The sequence below is a fragment of the Penicillium oxalicum genome, chromosome VI (assembly GCF_001723175.1).
Source record: "Penicillium oxalicum strain HP7-1 chromosome VI, whole genome shotgun sequence".
In the NCBI taxonomy this organism is placed as follows: Eukaryota; Fungi; Ascomycota; class Eurotiomycetes; order Eurotiales; family Aspergillaceae; genus Penicillium; species Penicillium oxalicum.
Window position 1 is genome coordinate 2187260 of NC_064655.1, and position 20019 is coordinate 2207278.

Consider the following 20019-nt stretch of genomic DNA (forward strand, 5'->3'; position numbering starts at 1 on the left):
GTTCGTCGTGATGCTTGCTCCCCTAGCCAGCTCAAATCTGTTAAACGAGCCCCCTATCGAGCCGTTTGCCCAGATTGACAGGCCACGGCATGTTCTTAATTAGGAACTTGCGACCTCATACTATCTACTCAGGCCATCTTCGGTTAGAAAAATATACTTATGTGAAAACCACAATATGGCTTTGTCGGCTCGTCAAAGATGTGTGTTTGCACGCTATGACTGCAATGACTATTGGCTTGTCGCGTGTGATGCCTCAGGTATGAACCCAAAGCACACAAACGTGACCACCGCCTAGAGAATCCAACCTTCATCACACGAAGGCTATGTGACACTACCAACAGAAAGAGATTTTTTGCATGATAATTGAATACAAATGGCAGGGGGCTCATGGAATTTCCAAAAGTTCCGAGTCACAATTACCTGAGGATAGGGTCTTTTCAAGGCCATGCCACCACAATTCCATTCGCAACTGAATCATACGCGTCCTGGAACCGCTTCGGTCTTGCAGCGTGTATCTTCCTTAGGTGGGATACCGTCACTGTCATGCAGAACAACGATGCTGGATTGAAAGGATCTACTGATTCTGATAGAGAAATGATCGAATGTGTGAAAAGGATTCGCAATAAAAAAGATGCTTCAGGCTGTTCAATTTTTGAATAAACAACAAACTGATACAAAATACTTAAGAGCATGCGGGGGGTTCGCCCGATATCTAGCAATGCCCGCCATTGACTTTGCTCGACTCTCTGGATCTATTTTCAAGCATCGACTGCTACTTTGACCCAATAAGCTTTTTCACCGTAACGGCTGCCTCATCAAGGACCTTCTCGAATTCAGAGACCTTGCCAGTGGGACCAACAATCGAGAACCGCGCTCTATCAAGAAAAAAAGCAGAAAATGATTAGCTTTTGTATTTCACAGGGGATTTTTAACAGGGTAAAACTCACTCTTGTTCCTCAATTGAATAGCAGATCCAGACACCCTCGGGATCAATGAGCGAGAACGCCGAGTCCCGAGATCCGCCATCAGTCAACCCAGACATGATCAGTCGAGGATATGTCTTCAGCCAGACTGGATCCTTGAAAAGCAGAGCCGGCTCTTCATCACTTGGCCACATTGTTTCCAAGACATTCATCAAGCGGAAATAGTTGTTGCCCTTACCAGAGGTCTGCAGACCAGCAGTGTAGTCATTTGCGGCACGAATGAGCATATCGCGGCGCTGGTCAGCAGGCATCGTCTCGTCGCATGCCGACTCGCAGAATTGGGCTACTGACGGCAAGACACCTTGGAAGATTTCTGTACGACCCTTGTGGAAGTGCGCCATTGACATTGGCTCCCAAGATGCTGGGTTGTGTCCAAAGTACAGCTTACTGGCGAGCTGAATGGTCACGTCGAAGACTGATTTGATCGGACAGCCGTGTTCCGCGAGGAAGTTCTTACCGAAATGTGGGAGGGCCAGGTAGCCGTATTCACGGCTGGACGTTGCCTTGAGGTGCTGCTCCCGCACAACGAGGATGTGCTCGTCGATCTCTGGGCTGGTGGTGAGTGCATATTCCTCCAAGCCAGGCTGGAAGCCATTGGATGCCACGTTGACATCTCCGTTTGCGTGTCCATGTCCGTTCGTGACGTTACTCGGGACATGTGCGTGAATGGCCTCGTGAATCCACTCATTCATTCGGTGCACGGTCAAACCATCAATCATCGAATGTTCGACCTGATATCCCGAGGAGCCGTTTTCGAAAATTGTGAATTGAAGACCTTTATCGTTCCAACGATTGAAGCCATTGCCGAGATATGCCTTTCGGATCCGCTCAGAGTTTGTTGTCGGGGCGCCATCGTCGAGGCAGATGGCAAACAGTGCCTTCTCGATTATTTGAATGGACTCTGCATTTTTCTCACTCAATGCAATGAGCTTCTCGCGGTTCTGTGCAATTGTCAGCATTATGCACTCAAACTGGATTGGAAAAGAACTTACAATAGCCCAGTTGTCGCGATCGTCATTGGTCAGAATTCCAGTCCAGAACCCTTCGTCTTGAACACTGTTCAAAATGGCTTCAAACTGGCCCTGAACTTCGGAGTAGGGAACTGCTTCAGATCCACTCTTCAAGTCAACCTTGAAGATGTGGCCACGGCGGAGTACAATACAGTAGTCGTTGTCGGGGTACTTCCTCATGCAATCAGCCTCAACATGAGGCTCACGAGTAGTGTTGAACAGCCACTGCCATGAATCCATACAAGACGGGATGTTGAAATACCAGTGAGGTTCAAGATTTCCAGCATCCACGGCTTCCTTGAAGCGGAATGCCGTCGTGGCTATCAAAGCTGCCCTGTCTGCTTGGGGATGCGGAACTGCGCTCTCATGATGTGTCGCAAAGAAGCTTTGAAGAGGGGCCAACGGGAAACGTCTCTTGAGGAATAGGGCGTCCGTGAGAATGTCGGCCATCCAGTTGTCCACATGAGGATCAGTCGACTTGCGAACGAGCTGGTCGTAGAGTTGACGCCCGGTGCTGCCCTCATGGCCAAACTTCTCAACAGCTTCGCAAAGAGTTTTGTACTCTTCCTCAGTGGCAAAGTGGCGAGTGCCGTCCAGAACCATGCTCAAAGCCTCGTCCAGATCCATCAATGGCTGCTTGGGAAGATCCTTTGCAAATCGGCAACATTCAAAGTCATGGTTGGGGCCGGTATTTTCTACCACTGCAGTCTGCTGAGCAGGTGTATCTTCTTGTTCTTCTGGAGCTGAAGTAGTTCCACGCAATTCGTCGCTGATAAGTTTCGATCGTGACGTGATTGTTTTGGCCAGGGCAACGACACTGAGAGCGTCTGCGATCTCGGAAGTCTGCAAACTGACCTGGAAGGTGCGGACCATCCAGTTCTTCAGTTCAATTGAAACAAGCGAGTCAAGTCCAAAAGCGGCAAGCGACTGGTCGAGGTTGACGTCCTCCATTGCCCGGTCCATGAACAGGGCAAATTTCTCAGCAATTGCATGCGTGATGATCTCTTCAGCTTCAGCGATCGATGAGGCGGTACGAATGGCCTTCTCCGTGTCCACCTTGGCAGATGACGCATCCCCAGACGCAGTGCCGCTCGACAGATACGGCACTTGACTGAACATTGGGTTGTTCAGACCAAATGTATCCTGGACCGTTTCCATAGATTCTCTGTCGAAGCCCATGATTGACTGGACGCAGTCATCAGAGGAGGCTTGAGGGCCCATGGCATACTCGAGAACCTTGAAGAGTTCCTCAAACTTGACCAGAATTGCACCCTGCCTCATCAGCTCTTGCTGACGAATTGGCAAAGAAGTGATTGCATCGGATCCATCGATTGCACCCAGGTTGAGGGAGATATAGCGAGTGCGTGACTTTCCTGCGTTAGCATGGGCAAAGTAGTCTTGGAAGGCGTTCCCAGCTGAGTAGTTGGCTTGGCCGGTCTTGCCAACTATGCAAGTGATGGATGAAAGCATGATGAAGAAGTCAAGTGCAGGGCTCTGGAAGCTGGAGTGCAGGTTCAAGGTTCCTTGGGTCTTCGGCCTCGTGGCAGTGAGGTAATCGTCAGGAGTCATCAGTTCAAGTGGATGGTCCTGTAAGTATCATGTTAGCAGAAAATTTACGGTTGGAATTGCATCTGTGACTTACTCGCAAGACCATGCCTGCATGGATTATTCCCTTGACCGGGGGCAGACTCTCTTTACAGATCTCTGCAGCCTCCTTCATTGATGATTCGTCAACAACATCGCACTTGACGATATGGAGTTTTGCACCCAGCTGAGCCAGTTCAGCTTCGAACGCTTGACGATCCTCCTCAGACAAGGTTCGACGAGACAATGTGACGACATGGTGCGCACCATGAGCTGCCAGGAGTCGACAAATTCTCTTGCCAAGGTCCCCGAGACCACCAGCCACAACGTACGATCCCGAAGGATCCAATTGAAGTGGCTCGGGCTTGGCGATGACTGCTTTCACAACAGCATCTGGTTGAATGTCGATAACCACTTTTCCTGTGTGCTTTCGTGAAGCGATCAAACGGAAGGCCTCCTCGATGTTTGAAATCGGTATAGAGGTGACCGGGGCGACTGGCACCAATTCGCCTGATTCAAACAAGCTGACGACTGTTTGGAACTCGTCATACATTCTCTCGATCTGGTTCTCGAACAAGACGACAAGGTCGACAGCTGCGAAGGTGATACTTCGATCGAATGGGGCCATATTGAGGTGGTTTCGCTTGTAGATATCTGTTTTTCCAATCTCGACAAATGTTCCGAGGCGAGCAAGACATTCCCAGGAATCGTTGAGCCATTCTCCAGAGAGCGAGTTCAAGACAACGTCAACTCCCTTGCCGTTTGTCAAACGCAGCACACCATTCTTGAAGGTTCTGGATCGAGTTGAGAAGATGTGATCCTCGGGGATGTTGTATGTGTCAATCAAAATTTGGCGCTTAGCTGCGCTGCCAACGGTCGCGAAGATCTCAGCCCCAATATTCTGAGCGAATTGAATGGCGGCCTGGCCGACACCACCGGATGCTGCGTGGATCAAAATGGTCTGTCCCTTTCGCAGCCGAGCCACCTCCAAAATGCAGTGGTAGGCTGTCAGGTAAATGATGGGAATCGACGCACCGACCGCGAAGCTAATGGAGTCAGGGAGTCGACAAGACATAAGCCCCTTCACCCGAGCTCTGCTGGTGAACGGTTGAGCTCCGACTCCGGCGACTCGGTCTCCTACGTTGTATCGCCCCTCCATGAGCGAGCCCACGGCGGTCACGATACCCGCTACCTCTCCGATCATGTTCACGCCTGGAAGCATTTGGCCGAGCGCAATGAAGACGTCTTTGAAATTGACACCGTACGCCCTTGCTTCAACCTCAATCTCATCCTCGCGGATAGTAGATGATATCGTATCATCTTCGACGAACCGGAGACTGTTAAGAAGACCAGGAGTCTCCACATGAAGCTTCAGGGCACGACCTTGCTGCTGGTAAGGGAGAGTGTCCAGTCGATCTTCACCGACCACTCGATCAATCCAGTCATTGAATTTGGTGTCAGGCTGAATTCGAGGAATCATGATTGTGTCATTGAAAATTGCATATTCATGTTCTTGGGACCGGCTCGACTCGGAGACGGGCCAGAACGAGCTTTGTGCAATGTCCACAATCTGCTTGACAAGACCAGAACCAGGAGCCTCGACGTCTTGCTGAACATCGATAGTAATGAACTTGACACCCTCATTCTCACGGCGAGCAACACGTGCCATACCATTAATGAGACCTCTCGCGGCGCTACCTTTGTGGTCGATTTTCTGTTGTCCACTGATCCAGAGCAAAGTCTTGCAGGTAATGAAGAGATTTCTCAGATTCTCGAATTCCTCGACAGAAGGATTAAACAAAAGCGCATTCTCGACGTCGTCAAGAATCACATAAGTTGTGTCTTGCTTGATATGACGAGGATCGAAAGCGTCAATTGAGCAGCTGTGACCTCTTTCGGTAATATCTGATACAATGTCGTTGGCCAGCTTGATGAATGCAGGGGACCAAGCACGGAAGGAAAGAACTTGGACGCTGCCTTTGGGACTTGCTTTGTTGACCTCATTCTGGTCCAAGGCAGTGGCGACGATCATGACTGATCTCGATTTTGGACCTTCGTTCTCGCTGTTCACGATATCACTGCCACTGAAGGCACTTTCCACCAGGAGACTGTGCCATTGCGACTCAGAGAGTAGAGGACAGTTCTTACGATCATCCTCGGCCGCCCACCATCTAAAAAACATCAGCACTCGCTTGTAGAATTCACATTGTATGGACACGTACCCGGATGAGACTCCGAAAATCAGCTCAGTGGACAAGGCTGGTGGCCGGACCAATTCGACCATCACCAACTTACCACCCGGCTTTGTCAATTGCCGGAGTCGCTTCAGCGAGGCATCAACCTTCTTGACAGAGTGAAGTGAGCTAGTCGCAACGATCATGTCATACTCCTCAACAGTAAATCCTTGCTCTTTCAGATCCACGTTGAGATCCAGAACCCTGAAGTTCATAGCATGAGACCATTTCTGGAAATGGGGCTTTGCACGCTCCAAAGCGGCCTCAGAGCAATCTGCGAGGTCGAAACGGTCAACCATGAGACCCTCTGGCCGATCAATCGCGCGCAACAATGCAGCAGTGCATTCCTCGGTTCCGGCTCCAAGGAAGAGAATCTTCATATGAGGTTTCTTGTGTACGACTGCCTTGATGTAGTTGATCATATCCTGATGGCAGTGCGAAAATAGGTCCTCCACGTAATATCGTGACAAAAGGTCGTCCTTCTGGAGGAGGTCGGCAACATCAGTCTCTCCGGTAAGGATGGAGCTCAAATGAAGGCCAATACGCGAAAGGAGCAGACCTTCAACTCCAGATGCCATTGACTTCTGGAAAATAAGGTCCTCTTCAGAAGCAGTCAAGCCTGCAAGCATTGACCTTCGGGCGTCTGAGTAGTTTGATCTCAACATCCATTCGCGGAGTTTGTCAAGGTGAGAGGCACTGGATGGCAAGGGGTCATTCGGCACCTGAGCCAAGGTATCTCGGATATAAAGCGACGCTGCACGCTCGTTCAAGGCAACAATTTGCTCAAATGTCAATTTCTCAGAAATCTTGAGGTCGCTTGAGGCATGGGTCAGATCGAGACTGGGCTTCTGAACCAAGGCAGTAGATTTCGAGCTGCGTGCGCCTTGAAGCTGTGCAGAGCTAATGAACTCGGCATCTGGCTGCCATTGCATCCGGTAGTTCATCTTCCGATGGAAGGGAGTTTCCTCACTGCTGGTTTGCACGTCTCCAATTGCCTTCAACTGCCAGTCTTGGACATGCATAACAAGGGAGCGTCCGCCGTCCGCGTTTTGCTGGAAGGCATAGGTGTTTCCTGAGGCTGAGCGAGGTCCTTCCGGATTTAACTCAAGAGCGACTAGTAGTTCATCTGCTGGAGTGGAAGTGATGTCCGCAGATACCACAATATCACCAAAGAATGTCGCCATAAGTGGCGCATTGCTACATTCTCTCTTGAAGATAACCACGGCAAGGTGATTCAGGGCATCAAATAAGGACGGATGAATAACGTGAGGCTGCATGAATTGGCGAGGCATGAAAGATGGCACATCCGGAACAACAACCTTGGCCCAACCCTGATGATTACCAAGTTGCATCTCAGTCATACAGGTGAATGTGGAACCAAAGTCATTTCCAGACTCGCGAAGAGTCTTGTAGAAATTTTCTGGATTGACATTCTCATCGAATTGAGAGGCTTCCCTGATGTTCTGGAATTTACGCTCGAACGACGAGACCAAGAAGTCTTCCTCGCGCGAGCCTTCAACCTCGTCAATCTTGGATTCCATCTCGACGGCGATTTGTCCTGAACAGTGCTCACTCCAGGAGCCGGAGCCCTCAGGAGAATATGAGAAGACTCTGAAAGCCTCCCACCGACTACCATCACTGGTCTTCACACGGCTCAAAGTAAGCTGAACTTCAACGTCAGGAATGAAACTGTCGGGTCGTTGGTCAGGGACCATGATAGGCTTGGAAAGAATCACGTTCTTCAGATGGAATTTTGAGATTTTTCCTGGGGCTTTTCGGAGCTGGACAATCTGCTTCATTGCCTCGATTGCCATACAGAGATATCCCGTGCCAGGGAAAATCATGAACCCATCAACGACGTGATGCCTCAACCAGGGAAGAGCATCAACATTGAGATGGTAACGCCACCGTGGCTCATGAACTGTGCTCGCAACATCCAGCAGACCCAAGAGGTCATGGTATGGGAACTGGCGCAGTCGATGATCACGACTGAGCCGTGACTCGTACCAGTACGAGAGCGAGTGGTCCCATGGGTACGGGCTCAAGTCTCCGATGGCTGTCCACCGCTTAGCCTTCTTCATCGCAAGGATCTGTTCAAATTGCACATTGCAGCCTGCCTCGAAAAGCTTTCCGACCAATTCCAGAACAGACTGAAGCGCATGCTTGCCACGAACAAGGGCTGAGGCATATGTGAATTTAAAAGACCGAACACTCAGCTTAGCCATGATTTGCCTGATGGGACCGGACAAAGCACTGTGAGGACCAATCTCAGCAAAGAAATTTGCCACGTTGCTTGACTGCTTTGAGCGGGCCATGTCCTCAGCCAGGAGCTGAAGGGCATCACTGAAGCGCACTTTCGAAACGAGATTCTCTGTCCAGTAAGACGGACCAAAATCGGTCACCTTCTTCCGTCCTGTCACAGATGAATAGAAAATCGCACCATTCTGTGGAGTGCCAGTGCCGATGTGCTTCAATGATTCAAGATACTGGTCGGCAATCTTCTTCATATGGTGAGAGTGGTATGCCGTGTCCACCTTCAGCTTTCTGTTGAAGACGGACTGGGCGTTTAAGATTTCGCTCAGCTCGTCGATTCCGGCCTCATCTCCAGAGATTGTCGTGCTGCTAGGGCTGTTCACACAGGCAACGGTCACGAGACCGTTTTTGACTTGTTTAACGAAGGGCTGGACGTCGGTCTCTCCCAATCCCACAGCCAACATAGATCCTTTGACGGAGTTTGCCTTCTTGGCTGCGGTTGAGCACAGTCCTCGCCGGAAAGCACTATCAAATCAGCTAGTTAGCACATGTCCAGGGATAATCAGTCAGGATCGCAACTCTTACATTTCAATTGCAGCCTCGTGGGTCAAAGCACCGGCAGCATAGGCTGCTCCAATTTCTCCCGAACTGTGGCCGCAGACATATTGAGGAACAACGCCAAAGGTTGCGAGCAGATCAACCATCGCGACCTGAATGGCTGTCGTCAGGGGCTGAGAAAGCTCGCTGTCGCTCACTCTGGAAGATTGTTCGTCTTTCAGGAGTTCCTCGACCAGGCTCCATTCGGCACCATAAGACTGAATCAATTTGTCCGAGCGAACAATTGAGTCCCGGAATACAGATTGGGAAGTGATGAGCTCTTTGCCCATGGCGAACCATTGCGCACCCTGTCCGGTGAAAACGAAGGCGACGGAGACAGAGTGTGGAAGCTTTGAAATGCGGACATTCTTTGGCTCAAGAGCAGCGATGAGCTCGTCGGAAGTAGATGCTACGACACTGAGCCGGAGCGGCAACAGTGATCGCCGCACGTTGAGAGTATAGGCAAGGTCGCTCAGAATATCCTCGTCCGCATTCTTTTCCTGTATCCAATTCTGTACGTTCTTGGCAGCCTCAAGAAGTGACTTCTCAGAGGTAGCGCTCAGGACAAAGATTTGGGGATCGGCTTGAGTTGAATGGCCATTCAACTGGCTCTTCTCACTACTTTCAGCAGAAGTGCCATTGACTTGTAGGTTTTCATCGCTCTTGATCATGATCTCGCTGTTGGGCTTTTCACCTTCAACTGCGGCGTCAGGGACCTGTGTGGGAGCTGGCTCAAGAATCACATGTGCGTTGGTGCCACCATATCCAAAGCTGTTCAAAGAGACTCGACCAGGCCCAGGCTGCTCAGGCTGGGGTAGTGGAGTCAATTCAACGGGAATCTGCACAAAATCAGCTTTAGCTAAATCCCGACCACATCGCAGGGAATTTTTTGTTTTCGATTTACCTTGATCTTGCGCTCATCAAGCTTGAGGCTTGGCTTTGGTGTCTCGAGGTCAATATTCGGAGGAATCATTCCTTTCTTGACAATCATGATACCCTTGATCAAGCCGGCAATACCACTGGAGGCTTCCAGATGGCCAATGTTAGATTTGACTGATCCGACATAGATGTCTGATTTTCGCTCCGTGTCTTCGCAGAACACCTGATTAATAGAGGAGATTTCCGCGTTATCACCTGCATTCGCACTTTGGTTAGTGACGATGATACTTCACATTGATTGCCTGGTGATGATCAGTGGGTGATTTTCTGACTTACCTGCTTGGGTTCCCTGCGGCGGTAGTTAGCATCAGCCAGATTCTTGAGTCTCTCCAGCTGTGGATTTTTTTTACTTACGGTACCGTGGGCTTCAACGTAGACTGTACTCCGAGGGTCCACGCCAGCAGAGGAATATACTAATTTCATGAGAGCTGCTTGTGCGTCGGGGTTGGGTAGTGAGATTCCTGCGGTCTTGCCGTCTTGATTAAGTCCAGAGTTGCGAATGACAGCGTGAATCGGGTCGCCAGCCGCAATGGCGTCGTCGAGGCGCTTGAGCACTATCGTGCCCACGCCTTCACCTCTCGCATAACCCGAGCCACGGCTGTCAAAGACAAAGCATCGACCATGTGGATTGACCATGCTAATAATTCTCAGTAAGATTTGACTTCCATAGTTACCAGAGATTTGAGACTTTTCGCAAAACTCACCCCACTGTACTCATGGCGATAGCCTGGTCCGGATGAAGAAGAAGCTGGGTTCCTCCAACGATCGCCATGTTTGATTCACCAGTGCGTAGATTCTGACAAGCTTGGTGAAGTGCAACCATACTTCCGGACTTGATTGTTCCAAAGCAAGTCAGTCTCTGAAAATCGTGCTTTGGAGAGTAACTTTTCATTTTCCATGTAGTCAAAACTTACACATCCTGTATCAACTGTGACGGAGGCACCTTTGAGATCGAACAAATATGAAATGCGATTTGAGACAACTGCCTCGCCTGTTCCTGTGATATGCAGTTTTGTGATTTGGGGGAGGTCCTTGAACCCCATGCGATCATAGTCTCGGGCATAAAGTCCGACGTAGACACAAGTGTTGGAGCCCTTGAGGCTCTCTAGAGAAACACCGGCATTTTCTAGCGCTTCATATGTTGTTTCAAGCAAGATGCGCTGTTGAGGATCCATAGCATGGGCTTCGTAAGATGCTATATTGAAGAATTTCGCGTCAAATGCACCAATGTCCTGCTGGAGGAAATAGCCACTCTTCGAGTTCAGTGCTTCCTTGGCTTCATTGTGTGGATGGTAAAATGACTTCCAGTTCCAACGCTCTGCAGGAACTTCACCCCATCCACTGCGGCCCTCGGCCAGCATCTCCCACAATTTCTCGGGGCTGCTGGCTCCTCCAGGGAGTCGACAGCCCATGCCAATGACGGCAATTGGAGCAATTTCGGACATGATGGGTCTGTGGTCTGTATGTGATCTCGGGAGAAAGAACTATAGCGGGAAATATGGGGGAAGGAAAGAAGGGCTAGACCACGATCTCCTTATTTCGACAGATCAGTGAAGAATGTCGTGATAGAAAAACCCCTGCTCGAATGCCAGAAGATGGAACCTATATAGACCACCGGCCCTCGATCTCCTCATGATCTGGTAAAAATGGGGGCCAGATTCGTTGACCCTAGAAACAAACAAACAGCTCATCTCTCGAATCTGAGCTACGATGATTGACAATCCACTTTTGCGGTGCACAAAGCGCCTTCGACTGACTATTGCCCACACAGGTCTGAACTATTCCATCTCCGTGATGAATCTTGCTCTAAATTGACGCCCCCGAAGTTTCCTCATTCTGACAAAGGTCAGAGCTCTTGGTGCATGTGGACACTTCTACACTCCGATATAGTGAAACAAGGAAACCCGACTTGCTTCGCCACTGATAAGGCGGAGTGCCTTCCGTATAGATTCGAGACAAACGGATGAACACGCGGGCTGATGTTACTATTCTGTAGTGATGCGGCTTCATTACTCCAGCTTATCGTCAAAAGGAATGGCGATGTTTACATAAGACCTAGTCTCGAAGAAGACTAGACGGAGCCCACATGGTCGCGGCCTGCATGATGGCGCGTGCTCTAAGTTAAGGCGAGACACAAGCCAGCGTACGCTATCTCTTTAGCGCTGATGCGGAGATTTGGAGAAGTCGGGCAACGGCTTTTTTCGCGAGCGGGGAAGCTCCACGATATGGATGTTGATTGTCCACTTTGACTCGCCAATTCACTCGAGCTAACATGCTTCGGTTTTGTTGAATGTCCGGACGGCAAGCGAGGATAAAAAAAAAAAGCTCTGCCACAAGATTGTCTCGGGCAATAGTAGCGCAGCTCAACGTGAACATTGTGAGGGTATATTTAGGTAATTTAGGAATTTACAGTGAGGTGAAGTTGTAATTGCCGAAGCTAGGTTATAGGTGCTAGGATGCGTTGGGGGGGAAAAGTCAGATCATTGGAGTACAACTGTGCATTTTCCAGCACAAATATTTGTGTAGATAGGTTCTGTATGAGAGTTTTCAGTTTCCCAAAGATGAGAATCACTCCCATAGCATAGTCAATTCAGAAACTCAGCGCTTGTCATTGTAAGAAACCGAGTGGGTGGTGATGTCCTGCATCATGGACTCGTTGCTGTCGTTTTTCTTGCCCCAGCGGAATGATGCCTCCTCCCAAACTCCATCAAAGGCAGGACCAGGATGGAAGATGGCCAGGATGATGCATGCAAGCAAGACCATTGCGCCATCCAAGACCATGAAAAGAACCTCGTCCTGGGCCAGCTTGCCTCGGAACCCGCCCGACAGTTCTGCTACTCGGTATACGGCTCGAATGAATAGCAGAATGGTCGCCGCCGCGAGGCCGTACAGGAACCGCTTGAATCGTGGAGAATCGCGAAGCGTGGCATACTCGGGATTTAGACGGCTGTGACTCTTTCGGACTCTCAAAAAGTATTCAAAGCACAAAGCAACAAAGACCACCAGGCTGACCACTTGGACAACCAGTCCAGCAACCATAATATGAGTGCCTTGATCGATCTATGAAATGTCGTACTTGCGTTAGTCGTCACCGTTTTCTTCTAGACTCACGCAAAGATTCCGGGGGGGAAGAAATGCGAACCTTCCATTGCTTCACCGCGACTGCCGCCATGCCTCCTCCCACAGCAATCACCACCAACGCAATGAAATCAAATCCGCTGAACAGAAGGGTGTAGGTTCGTGGTCGAATCCGGCTGATTCCCTCTCCAAACACCACCACGATCCGAGCAAGCGTCAAGTAGATTGCGGCCGCGGTAAAGCAGGGCGCGATTGTCGCGCAGATGAGGTATATGAGAAATGCATTTTCGCTGAACGGATTGTTATGTAAAAGGATACGGCCAACATATCCTATGACCTCGCCCACCAAGCCCATCACAAAGCAAAAGGTGAACAGCTTGACCTTGTGGGTAATCCCCAGATAAATCGCCGGGGCAGCCAGCAGGCCAAAGGCTGCTGCCATGAACGCATTGCCGCCCACAGAAGGCTGATAGTGGACGTAGCCCCATTCTATGGGGCAATTTTTGAGCGTACAAACAAGTGGAACTGCCATGGTCGTCGATCGTTCTCGAGATAGAGATTCGAAATTTCCCCGTGGAGAAGTCCACTGCAAGGAATTAACCGTAGGAGGGGGTGGGGGAAGAGCGTGCGTGCTAATCAAAGATCGTGACAGACACAGCACCCACTTTTTCACAGGATGAAAGTCTTCCTTTAGATCCTCACGAAACTGAGCTCTTGCTTCCACCACCAATATCCCAGTCCATATCCATGTCCTGGTCGACCCAGCTACTGCAGCACGGTGGTCGCCTGAAGGGACTCAACCCTAGTCGGTCGCTTGGACCTTTCGCCCTTTGCGGCCTTTGAGATTCGCCATCAGATAACTAGCGCCCCAAGAGTGGCGCCAGGGATCCCCAATCCATCACGGGCTGGACGGGCCATTTCCGATCTTGCGAGCATCCATGTCTAGTGGTGGGACATTTCCCCAAATCGCCGGGGTCTTAGCCTCCTGCGTGTCAGCAAAGCCAAGTTCTGGGAGACCAGGGGGGGCGGGACAGAGAAGGGAATAGCGACAGACTGGACAAGATTATCCAGAAACGCACGACCTTTCCAGACATCAATGGTTCTCACCAACTAATCAATCAGTGCACTTTGAGGCAGTGGGTCACTTGAAGGGGAAAGCGACACGAATCAATCTCCTTCTTAGTAGCGGGGCTTTTTACTCCAAGACCGAGTCCCCCATAGATAGCCCAGACTAGTCAATTCCGTGGCACAATTGTCCTCTGGGCAACCCATGTCTGTATGCATACGAAATGGAATAAGATTACTGAGACTCCTTGCCGTTATTTGAGAGGGGTCGGATGATCCAGCTCAGGTGCGACTCCTCTCAACATTTGTTGCGATCAAGAGGCATAGTTCATTTCAGTCATGGAAGAGTCCACAGAACAAAAACGATGGAGAGATCCATTTGCAGGCGAGCCTCCTAGCGATCCAAGCCGAACACTGCAGGTGATTGGGGCTGGATTGCCTCGCACAGGCACCATCTCCCTTACCCTTGCGTTGACATGGGCGCTGCATGGCGATGTGTGCCACGGAGGCTCTGCTTGTCTCCGTGGAAAAGAGCGTACGCATCCAACCCCCCTCTTCCCCCCTATTGAAGCAGGACACCTTGAATTGAACTGGGATTCTTCCCTAATAGACATCATCAAAGGATGGACCAAGGCATTGGATCCTCCCAAGGGTACTCCGCAAGAAGAGGTCGACAAGACCCTCAAAGATCTACTTGCAGGCTACGTCGCAACGACCGATGCGCCGGCCATCTTTTTCGTCGAAGAATTAGTGCGGCTCTATCCCGACGCAAAGGTTGTGTGTACGACTCGTGAGCCCACCCGGTGGTGGGAAAGCTACCAGGAGCTCATCAACACCCTGGACAATCCTCTATTCATCTTGCTTCAATTGGTGCAACCGACGCTACGGTATTCGCTCGCTTGGAAGCTGGCCATCTTGAAGCGCAGGCGACAGATTTACCCTGCCGAGTTTGAGCCTCTGGGTCCTCGTAAGTGGCAACGCTCTGTCCACGCGTTCATCATGCGAGGGTTCTAACGAAACAGATTTCATGGAGATTCATTCAGACTACCTCAAGCGAGTGGTTCCCCAAGACCGATTGCTGTTCTTCAATATGAAGGATGGCTGGGAGCCACTGTGCAAATTTTTGGACGTGCCTATCCCTGACAAGCCATTCCCTCAGGTCCATGATCGGGCCTCCATGAAGTCCAGCTGGGCGCCATATTGGTGGAAAGGAGCCGCGATCTGGCTCACGATTCTGGCTGCCGGCTACGGATTGAGTCAGGCCGTCTCCTACGCGAGAGTCCGGATGCATTAGTTGACCACCACATGTCATTGTTGAAATGTTTGGCCTGTCGCTGCACCGGTGATGATTAGACCGGAGAATGCAAGCGGAATAGTGTAATGCATTTGCCAGAAACGGACGGGTCTCCTCCCAAATAAGACTCTCCTCACGCTAGATGCTTTTCTCTTTTTTTTTTCAGACCGTTGGGCTTGCACTTGGCGAGTCTCTTCGTTCAAGGCTGCTGAAATTTCAGGTTCCCCCCTCCCCTAAGTTCTATCCCCAATTCAAACGATCCCTATCATCGCGGGATTCTGAATCACCAGACGATCATGCAGCGCTAGCATTAAGCCCAGACCCGTCGACTTTGGGGGCTCAAAAAGTAAGCGCTAAGAGGACTCTCTGACCCTCTCGGCTCTCCCTTCTCGGCTCCGTCTCGTTTGGGGAATCGTCCTCTCCACCTCGACGAAGAATCGATCAAGGTTATGGCGGCCCGCCCTCCGGAGGATTATTGGCTCTGGCAGTCTGGGCACCGATCTCTGTCCCCGGAGCAGGAACTCTGTCATCCTCAATCTGGCGTCTCTCCATCCCCAGGCTGACCAGCGCCGCCAGAGCAGTCGCTCCGACTGGCAGGAGGAAAGCGCGAGTGATGGCGGTGTTCAACGCGTCCTTGACCGATAGGACCACCGAGGGCTCAATCGACTCGCTTGACCATAAGCCTTCGAGGACCCCTGAGCGGATCATCCACCCCGGATCAATCCCGGCAATATTTCCCAGGCGACTGGTCAGCGTGTTCAGGAAGATGCTCTGCGCCACGCTGATGCCCACCGACCCACCGAGCTGGCGGAAGAAGACTTCGAGCGCACAGACGGTGGGCATGTCGACTGCCGGGGTGACCACTTGCACTGCGATAAAAGTGACTTGGATGGCGGTGCCGAAGCCTGCGCCCGCCAGGATCTGAGTGCCCAGCCATCGGCCAACGGTGCTATCCGCATTTAGCGTGGTGTACATTGCACTCCCCGCGACGTAGACAACTGCTCCGGCCCACATGAATGGCACATAATGTCCCGTGGCGGTCATGGTGAATCCCGCCAGCAAAACGGCGACCGTACTGGCGATGGTAAAAGGCAACATGTTAACTCCAGATATGGTCGCATCAGTGCCTTTGACGCCTTGAAACCAAATGGGTAGCAGATAGGCGTGCGTAACAACAGCCACGCCGTATAGTCCGGAGAAGATGCCACAGATCGCCACTGTTCGTTGATACAGCAGTCGAAGTGGAATCGTTGCCCTGTTCAATCAAAAATCATCAGTTGTTTTTTCCCGCCTTTTTTTTTTTCTTTTTTTTCGGTTGATTTTGGGGGGGGGGGCCTCTCAATCGACACCAATCAGTCGTACCTTTCCTTTCGATAGGCCTGGAGACCAATAAAAGCCACACAGAGGACTCCGAATCCTACCAAGCAACCCCAAACGCGAGGCGCCGACCAGGGCTGCGTGGAGCCGCCCCATTGTAGCCCCAGAAATAAACAGACTAGACTCGCTGCGAGTACGGCCGCGCTTGCCAGATCGAGGCGACTCACCTTCTCCTGGAGTGGCAGATTAGCCATTTTGCCGGGCTTTGGCCGGAGATAGAAGACCACAATCACAGCCGCAATGAACCCAAAGGCTATACTCCCGGTCACCCCTCCCATTGTGTTATTGGGTCTCTTTTAGCCATCGTTTTCGCTTTCCTTTCTGAGGGAGATAGAGAAGGGGGAAGGAGGGGGCCACTTGGACTCACGCAAGTTGATCCAGAAACAGAATCGCCAAGTCAATCGTGAATCTGTGAGCAGTCCACCGACAGTTGGTCCCGCCAGTGTCGCGACTGAAAAAAGGCCGGTCATAATGGCCATGCCTCGGGGCCGACTCCGGAGTGGAACCACCTGGCCAAAAATGGCCAGATTTCCAGTGAGCATCCCTGCTGCTGCTGCGCCTGCGATGCCGCGGCCGAGTATAAGAACGGGAGAGTTTGGTGCCACGGCGCAGACGATCGACCCCACTTCAAACAGAAGCAGTGAAAGCAAAAAGGTGACTTTGGCTTCAAAGTAGATGTAGACGCGCCCAAAGGTGGGCTGCAGGGCCATCTGCGCCAGGAGATAGGCACTAGCATACCAGCCGATATCGTCGACCGAATTGAAGTCGCTGGTGATTCGAGGAATGGCGGTTGCTTTGCATTGATCAGTTCCAGACCTTTTCCCCTGGTGGTTGTGCTGGAGAGTGATATCGAATCGGAGTATGACTCGGACAACTCACCAAGAATACTGCCATCGATGGTTAACATGATACCCGCCATTGTAAAGGCAGTCGAGATGATGTATAAACGAGCACCATAGATGTAATTCTGGGCCTCATCTTCTCCATCTGTTGGAGCCGGCTCGTGATGTCTCTCTGGATCTTCCACTGCTTCTTTCTCCGAGAGACCAGGCTCGACATGTTTGACTTGATGGATCGATGCTGGTTTCTGGCCGTCACCAATCTTCTCATCCCTAGAATTGCGTCAGAACAAAAGGAATCCACATCTTTTTTGAAGCGTAGAACCAGACAAACTCTTCGGGACCATGATCCTGCTGGGTGATATCCTTCATCGAGACAACAAATGTTTGAACGGATGAGCGATGAATCCCAACCCAAAGTTTTCAAACAAAAAACAAAAATGATCAATTTCATAGAGCCCCGCGAAACTCTTCACTGATATCGGAAACCCTTACATTGGCCGATCACATCGACTGAGAACAGTATAGTCCCTCCATCGGACTAGGGCTGACTGGCTTCTCACTCGCATTTGCTCGCATGGTGAACTAGGCCCTCCTCTCCCCGCGCCCATGTCTTATTGCCGAACGCCAAGACTGGTTTCCCTTCTCCGTGCCATATCAAGGTAATCCTTTCTATTTTGAGGGGGGAGGAGGAGAAGGATCTGGAGAGTCAATCTTGAATTGCTGGCAAAGCGATAAGCCGAAATGGTCCACTTGGTTGGGGCTCGGCCGTAGGGCCGCGCATGCGAGAAAGAAATCAAATCAGATCAGATCACCACTGCTGCTGCCGTGGACAGGGGCAGAGGATTGGTGTGTGTCTTTTCATAAACAAAATGCGCTGACATGCAGCCCACCGTTTGGCAGTAGCAACATCAACTTGAAGCAGTTCAAAGAAGATTCAAGAACATGGCCTCAGAGGAAATCACCCACGATCAAACCATTCCATTCCATATTTGGGATGATGTACCTTACGCCCGGGCAATCTGTCTCAATGTGACTTTGCGCTTCGATGAAATCTTTGATCATGTCAAGTTGAACGAGTCCTTGGCGCAACTCTTTCAGGACAAAGATTGGCGCAAGTTGGGATCTCGCGTACGTCAAAATGTAAGTATTTTGCGGTTTTTTCTTTCCCTCTCTCCAAGGGTGATTCTCTCTCTCTCTCTCAGAATACCTTCAAGGCAAAAATGAAATCAAAAAAAAAAAGCTTACCATTGATCAACAGAAATCCGGCAAACTCGAATACCATCTCCCTGTTGAATTCACCAACGATCGACCAGGCTTCGTCTTCACAACAGCCCACCATGAAACACCCATTTCCTCCCACCCACTGGCGTCCCAGATGCCCTCCAGCCAGAAAACCTCGGAGATTCTCATCCTCGGCCGCATGTCCATCTTCAACTCAATCACCAGACATCCCAATACCCCCAGCGTACTCGCGGACTATCTCTCCGCCGACGTGCCCCAACTCTTCATCCACATCGTGACCTTCACAGATACGACCCTCCTCACAATCACATTCCCACATACCATCTTCGACGCCATGAGTCTCTCATACTTTTTGAAATCCTGGACATCCATCCTCGCCGGCCAAAAGGACCAAGTGGCCCCCTTCCTCGGCTTCAGCGAGGACATCTTCGCCGCAAAATCAACGGCAGATTACATCCCCGCCGAAGAACACGTCTGCTACCAACAGACATGCAGCAAATGGACCCTGGGCCTCTACGCTCTCTGTCGCGAATGGGAAGTCTTCTGGTACCCTCAAGTCGAAGACAGAGCCATCGTCATTCCGCACCTCTACGTCCAGCGCTTACGGGAAAAAGCCCTCGAGGAAATTCAATCCACATCGACAGATCCCCGCGAGTCCCCCTTCGTCAGCGAAGGGGATATCATACTCGCATGGATGTGCAAAGCGCTCGGGATCGCAATGGACGCATCCCCCTCCACCCCAGTCTGTATCTCGAATGTCTTTGACGCCCGTGCGATACTAGGCATCTCCCAGCAGGGAGCGTATATTGGGAATGGAACTATGCCATGCTGGACAATTCTCAAAGCCGGTGATCTCCAGGAAGATTCGGTCAGTGCGTTGGCCCTGCGAGTCCGTCGCTCATTGCTGGACCAACGTGATAAAGCCCAGGTTTGTGCGATGGACTCGATGCGGAGAAAGGCCGTGAAGGAGACGGGATTTTTGCCGCTGGTGGGGGATCCGCACCAAATCCCGATGATGTGTACGAATTGGTATCGGGCGAGACTGTTTGATCTGGACTTTGCCGGGGCAAGAGTGGACGGTGGGTTGAAGAGTAGTGAGAGGCCGTGTCGACCCAAGTATATTAACAATGCAGGACCGGATCCGTTGGGGCCAAGGTCTGTGAGGAATTTCTTCACTGTGCTGGGGAAGGATGGGGATGGGAATTGGTGGTTCCAGGTGATAGCGCGAGGGAAATCATGGGAGAAGATAGAGAAGACTCTTCGTGGACTGGCAGTGGATATAGTATAGCCATCCTATTCATTCCGGTCAACGGTAGGGAAAGAGAAAAATGGGGAAACTATATTTTGTAAATGAGTATGGCTGGAATTATATGGTAGGTGGACATCCATGTGACTCCCGTATGAATAGGCCTTTTATTACACCAGACACCTACAACTGAGGAGAATCGATACCCTCAATTCTTTACAACTCCAAGGTCCCAACCGAAATGGAAAAAAAAACAAAGAAAAAAGAAAGAAAAC

The 20019-nt window shown here is 50.8% G+C and overlaps 5 protein-coding genes across 5 annotated transcripts; 2 read left to right on the forward strand and 3 right to left on the reverse strand.

The window, feature by feature from the left end:
- Nucleotides 1–772: 772 nt before the first annotated feature.
- Nucleotides 773–11045, reverse strand: POX_f08056 (Highly reducing polyketide synthase sdnO; the record flags this gene model as incomplete). Its single annotated transcript, XM_050116839.1, has 11 exons — nucleotides 773–875; nucleotides 948–1924; nucleotides 1976–3580; nucleotides 3636–5748; nucleotides 5800–8589; nucleotides 8650–9500; nucleotides 9566–9795; nucleotides 9877–9889; nucleotides 9955–10237; nucleotides 10305–10432; nucleotides 10515–11045. The coding sequence occupies 11 exons, from the start codon at nucleotides 11043–11045 to the stop codon at nucleotides 773–775; spliced, it is 9624 nt and encodes a 3207-aa protein (XP_049966978.1).
- A 1153-nt stretch (nucleotides 11046–12198) lies between these two features.
- POX_f08057 (Efflux pump himE) lies at nucleotides 12199–13210 on the reverse strand (the record flags this gene model as incomplete). The annotated part of the gene is made up of 2 exons (XM_050116840.1): nucleotides 12199–12660; nucleotides 12743–13210. 2 exons carry the CDS (start codon nucleotides 13208–13210, stop codon nucleotides 12199–12201), a joined length of 930 nt encoding a protein of 309 aa, XP_049966979.1.
- Nucleotides 13211–14082: 872 nt separating this feature from the next.
- Nucleotides 14083–15037, forward strand: POX_f08058 (uncharacterized protein; the record flags this gene model as incomplete). Its single annotated transcript, XM_050116841.1, has 2 exons — nucleotides 14083–14710; nucleotides 14766–15037. 2 exons carry the CDS (start codon nucleotides 14083–14085, stop codon nucleotides 15035–15037), a joined length of 900 nt encoding a protein of 299 aa, XP_049966980.1.
- Nucleotides 15038–15484: 447 nt separating this feature from the next.
- POX_f08059 (Aspyridones efflux protein) lies at nucleotides 15485–17625 on the reverse strand (the record flags this gene model as incomplete). Its single annotated transcript, XM_050116842.1, has 5 exons — nucleotides 15485–16292; nucleotides 16400–16667; nucleotides 16782–17207; nucleotides 17294–17526; nucleotides 17588–17625. The coding sequence occupies 5 exons, from the start codon at nucleotides 17623–17625 to the stop codon at nucleotides 15485–15487; spliced, it is 1773 nt and encodes a 590-aa protein (XP_049966981.1).
- Nucleotides 17626–18198: 573 nt separating this feature from the next.
- Nucleotides 18199–19786, forward strand: POX_f08060 (uncharacterized protein; the record flags this gene model as incomplete). The annotated part of the gene is made up of 2 exons (XM_050116843.1): nucleotides 18199–18396; nucleotides 18515–19786. The coding sequence occupies 2 exons, from the start codon at nucleotides 18199–18201 to the stop codon at nucleotides 19784–19786; spliced, it is 1470 nt and encodes a 489-aa protein (XP_049966982.1).
- Between the last annotated feature and the right edge of the window lie 233 nt (nucleotides 19787–20019).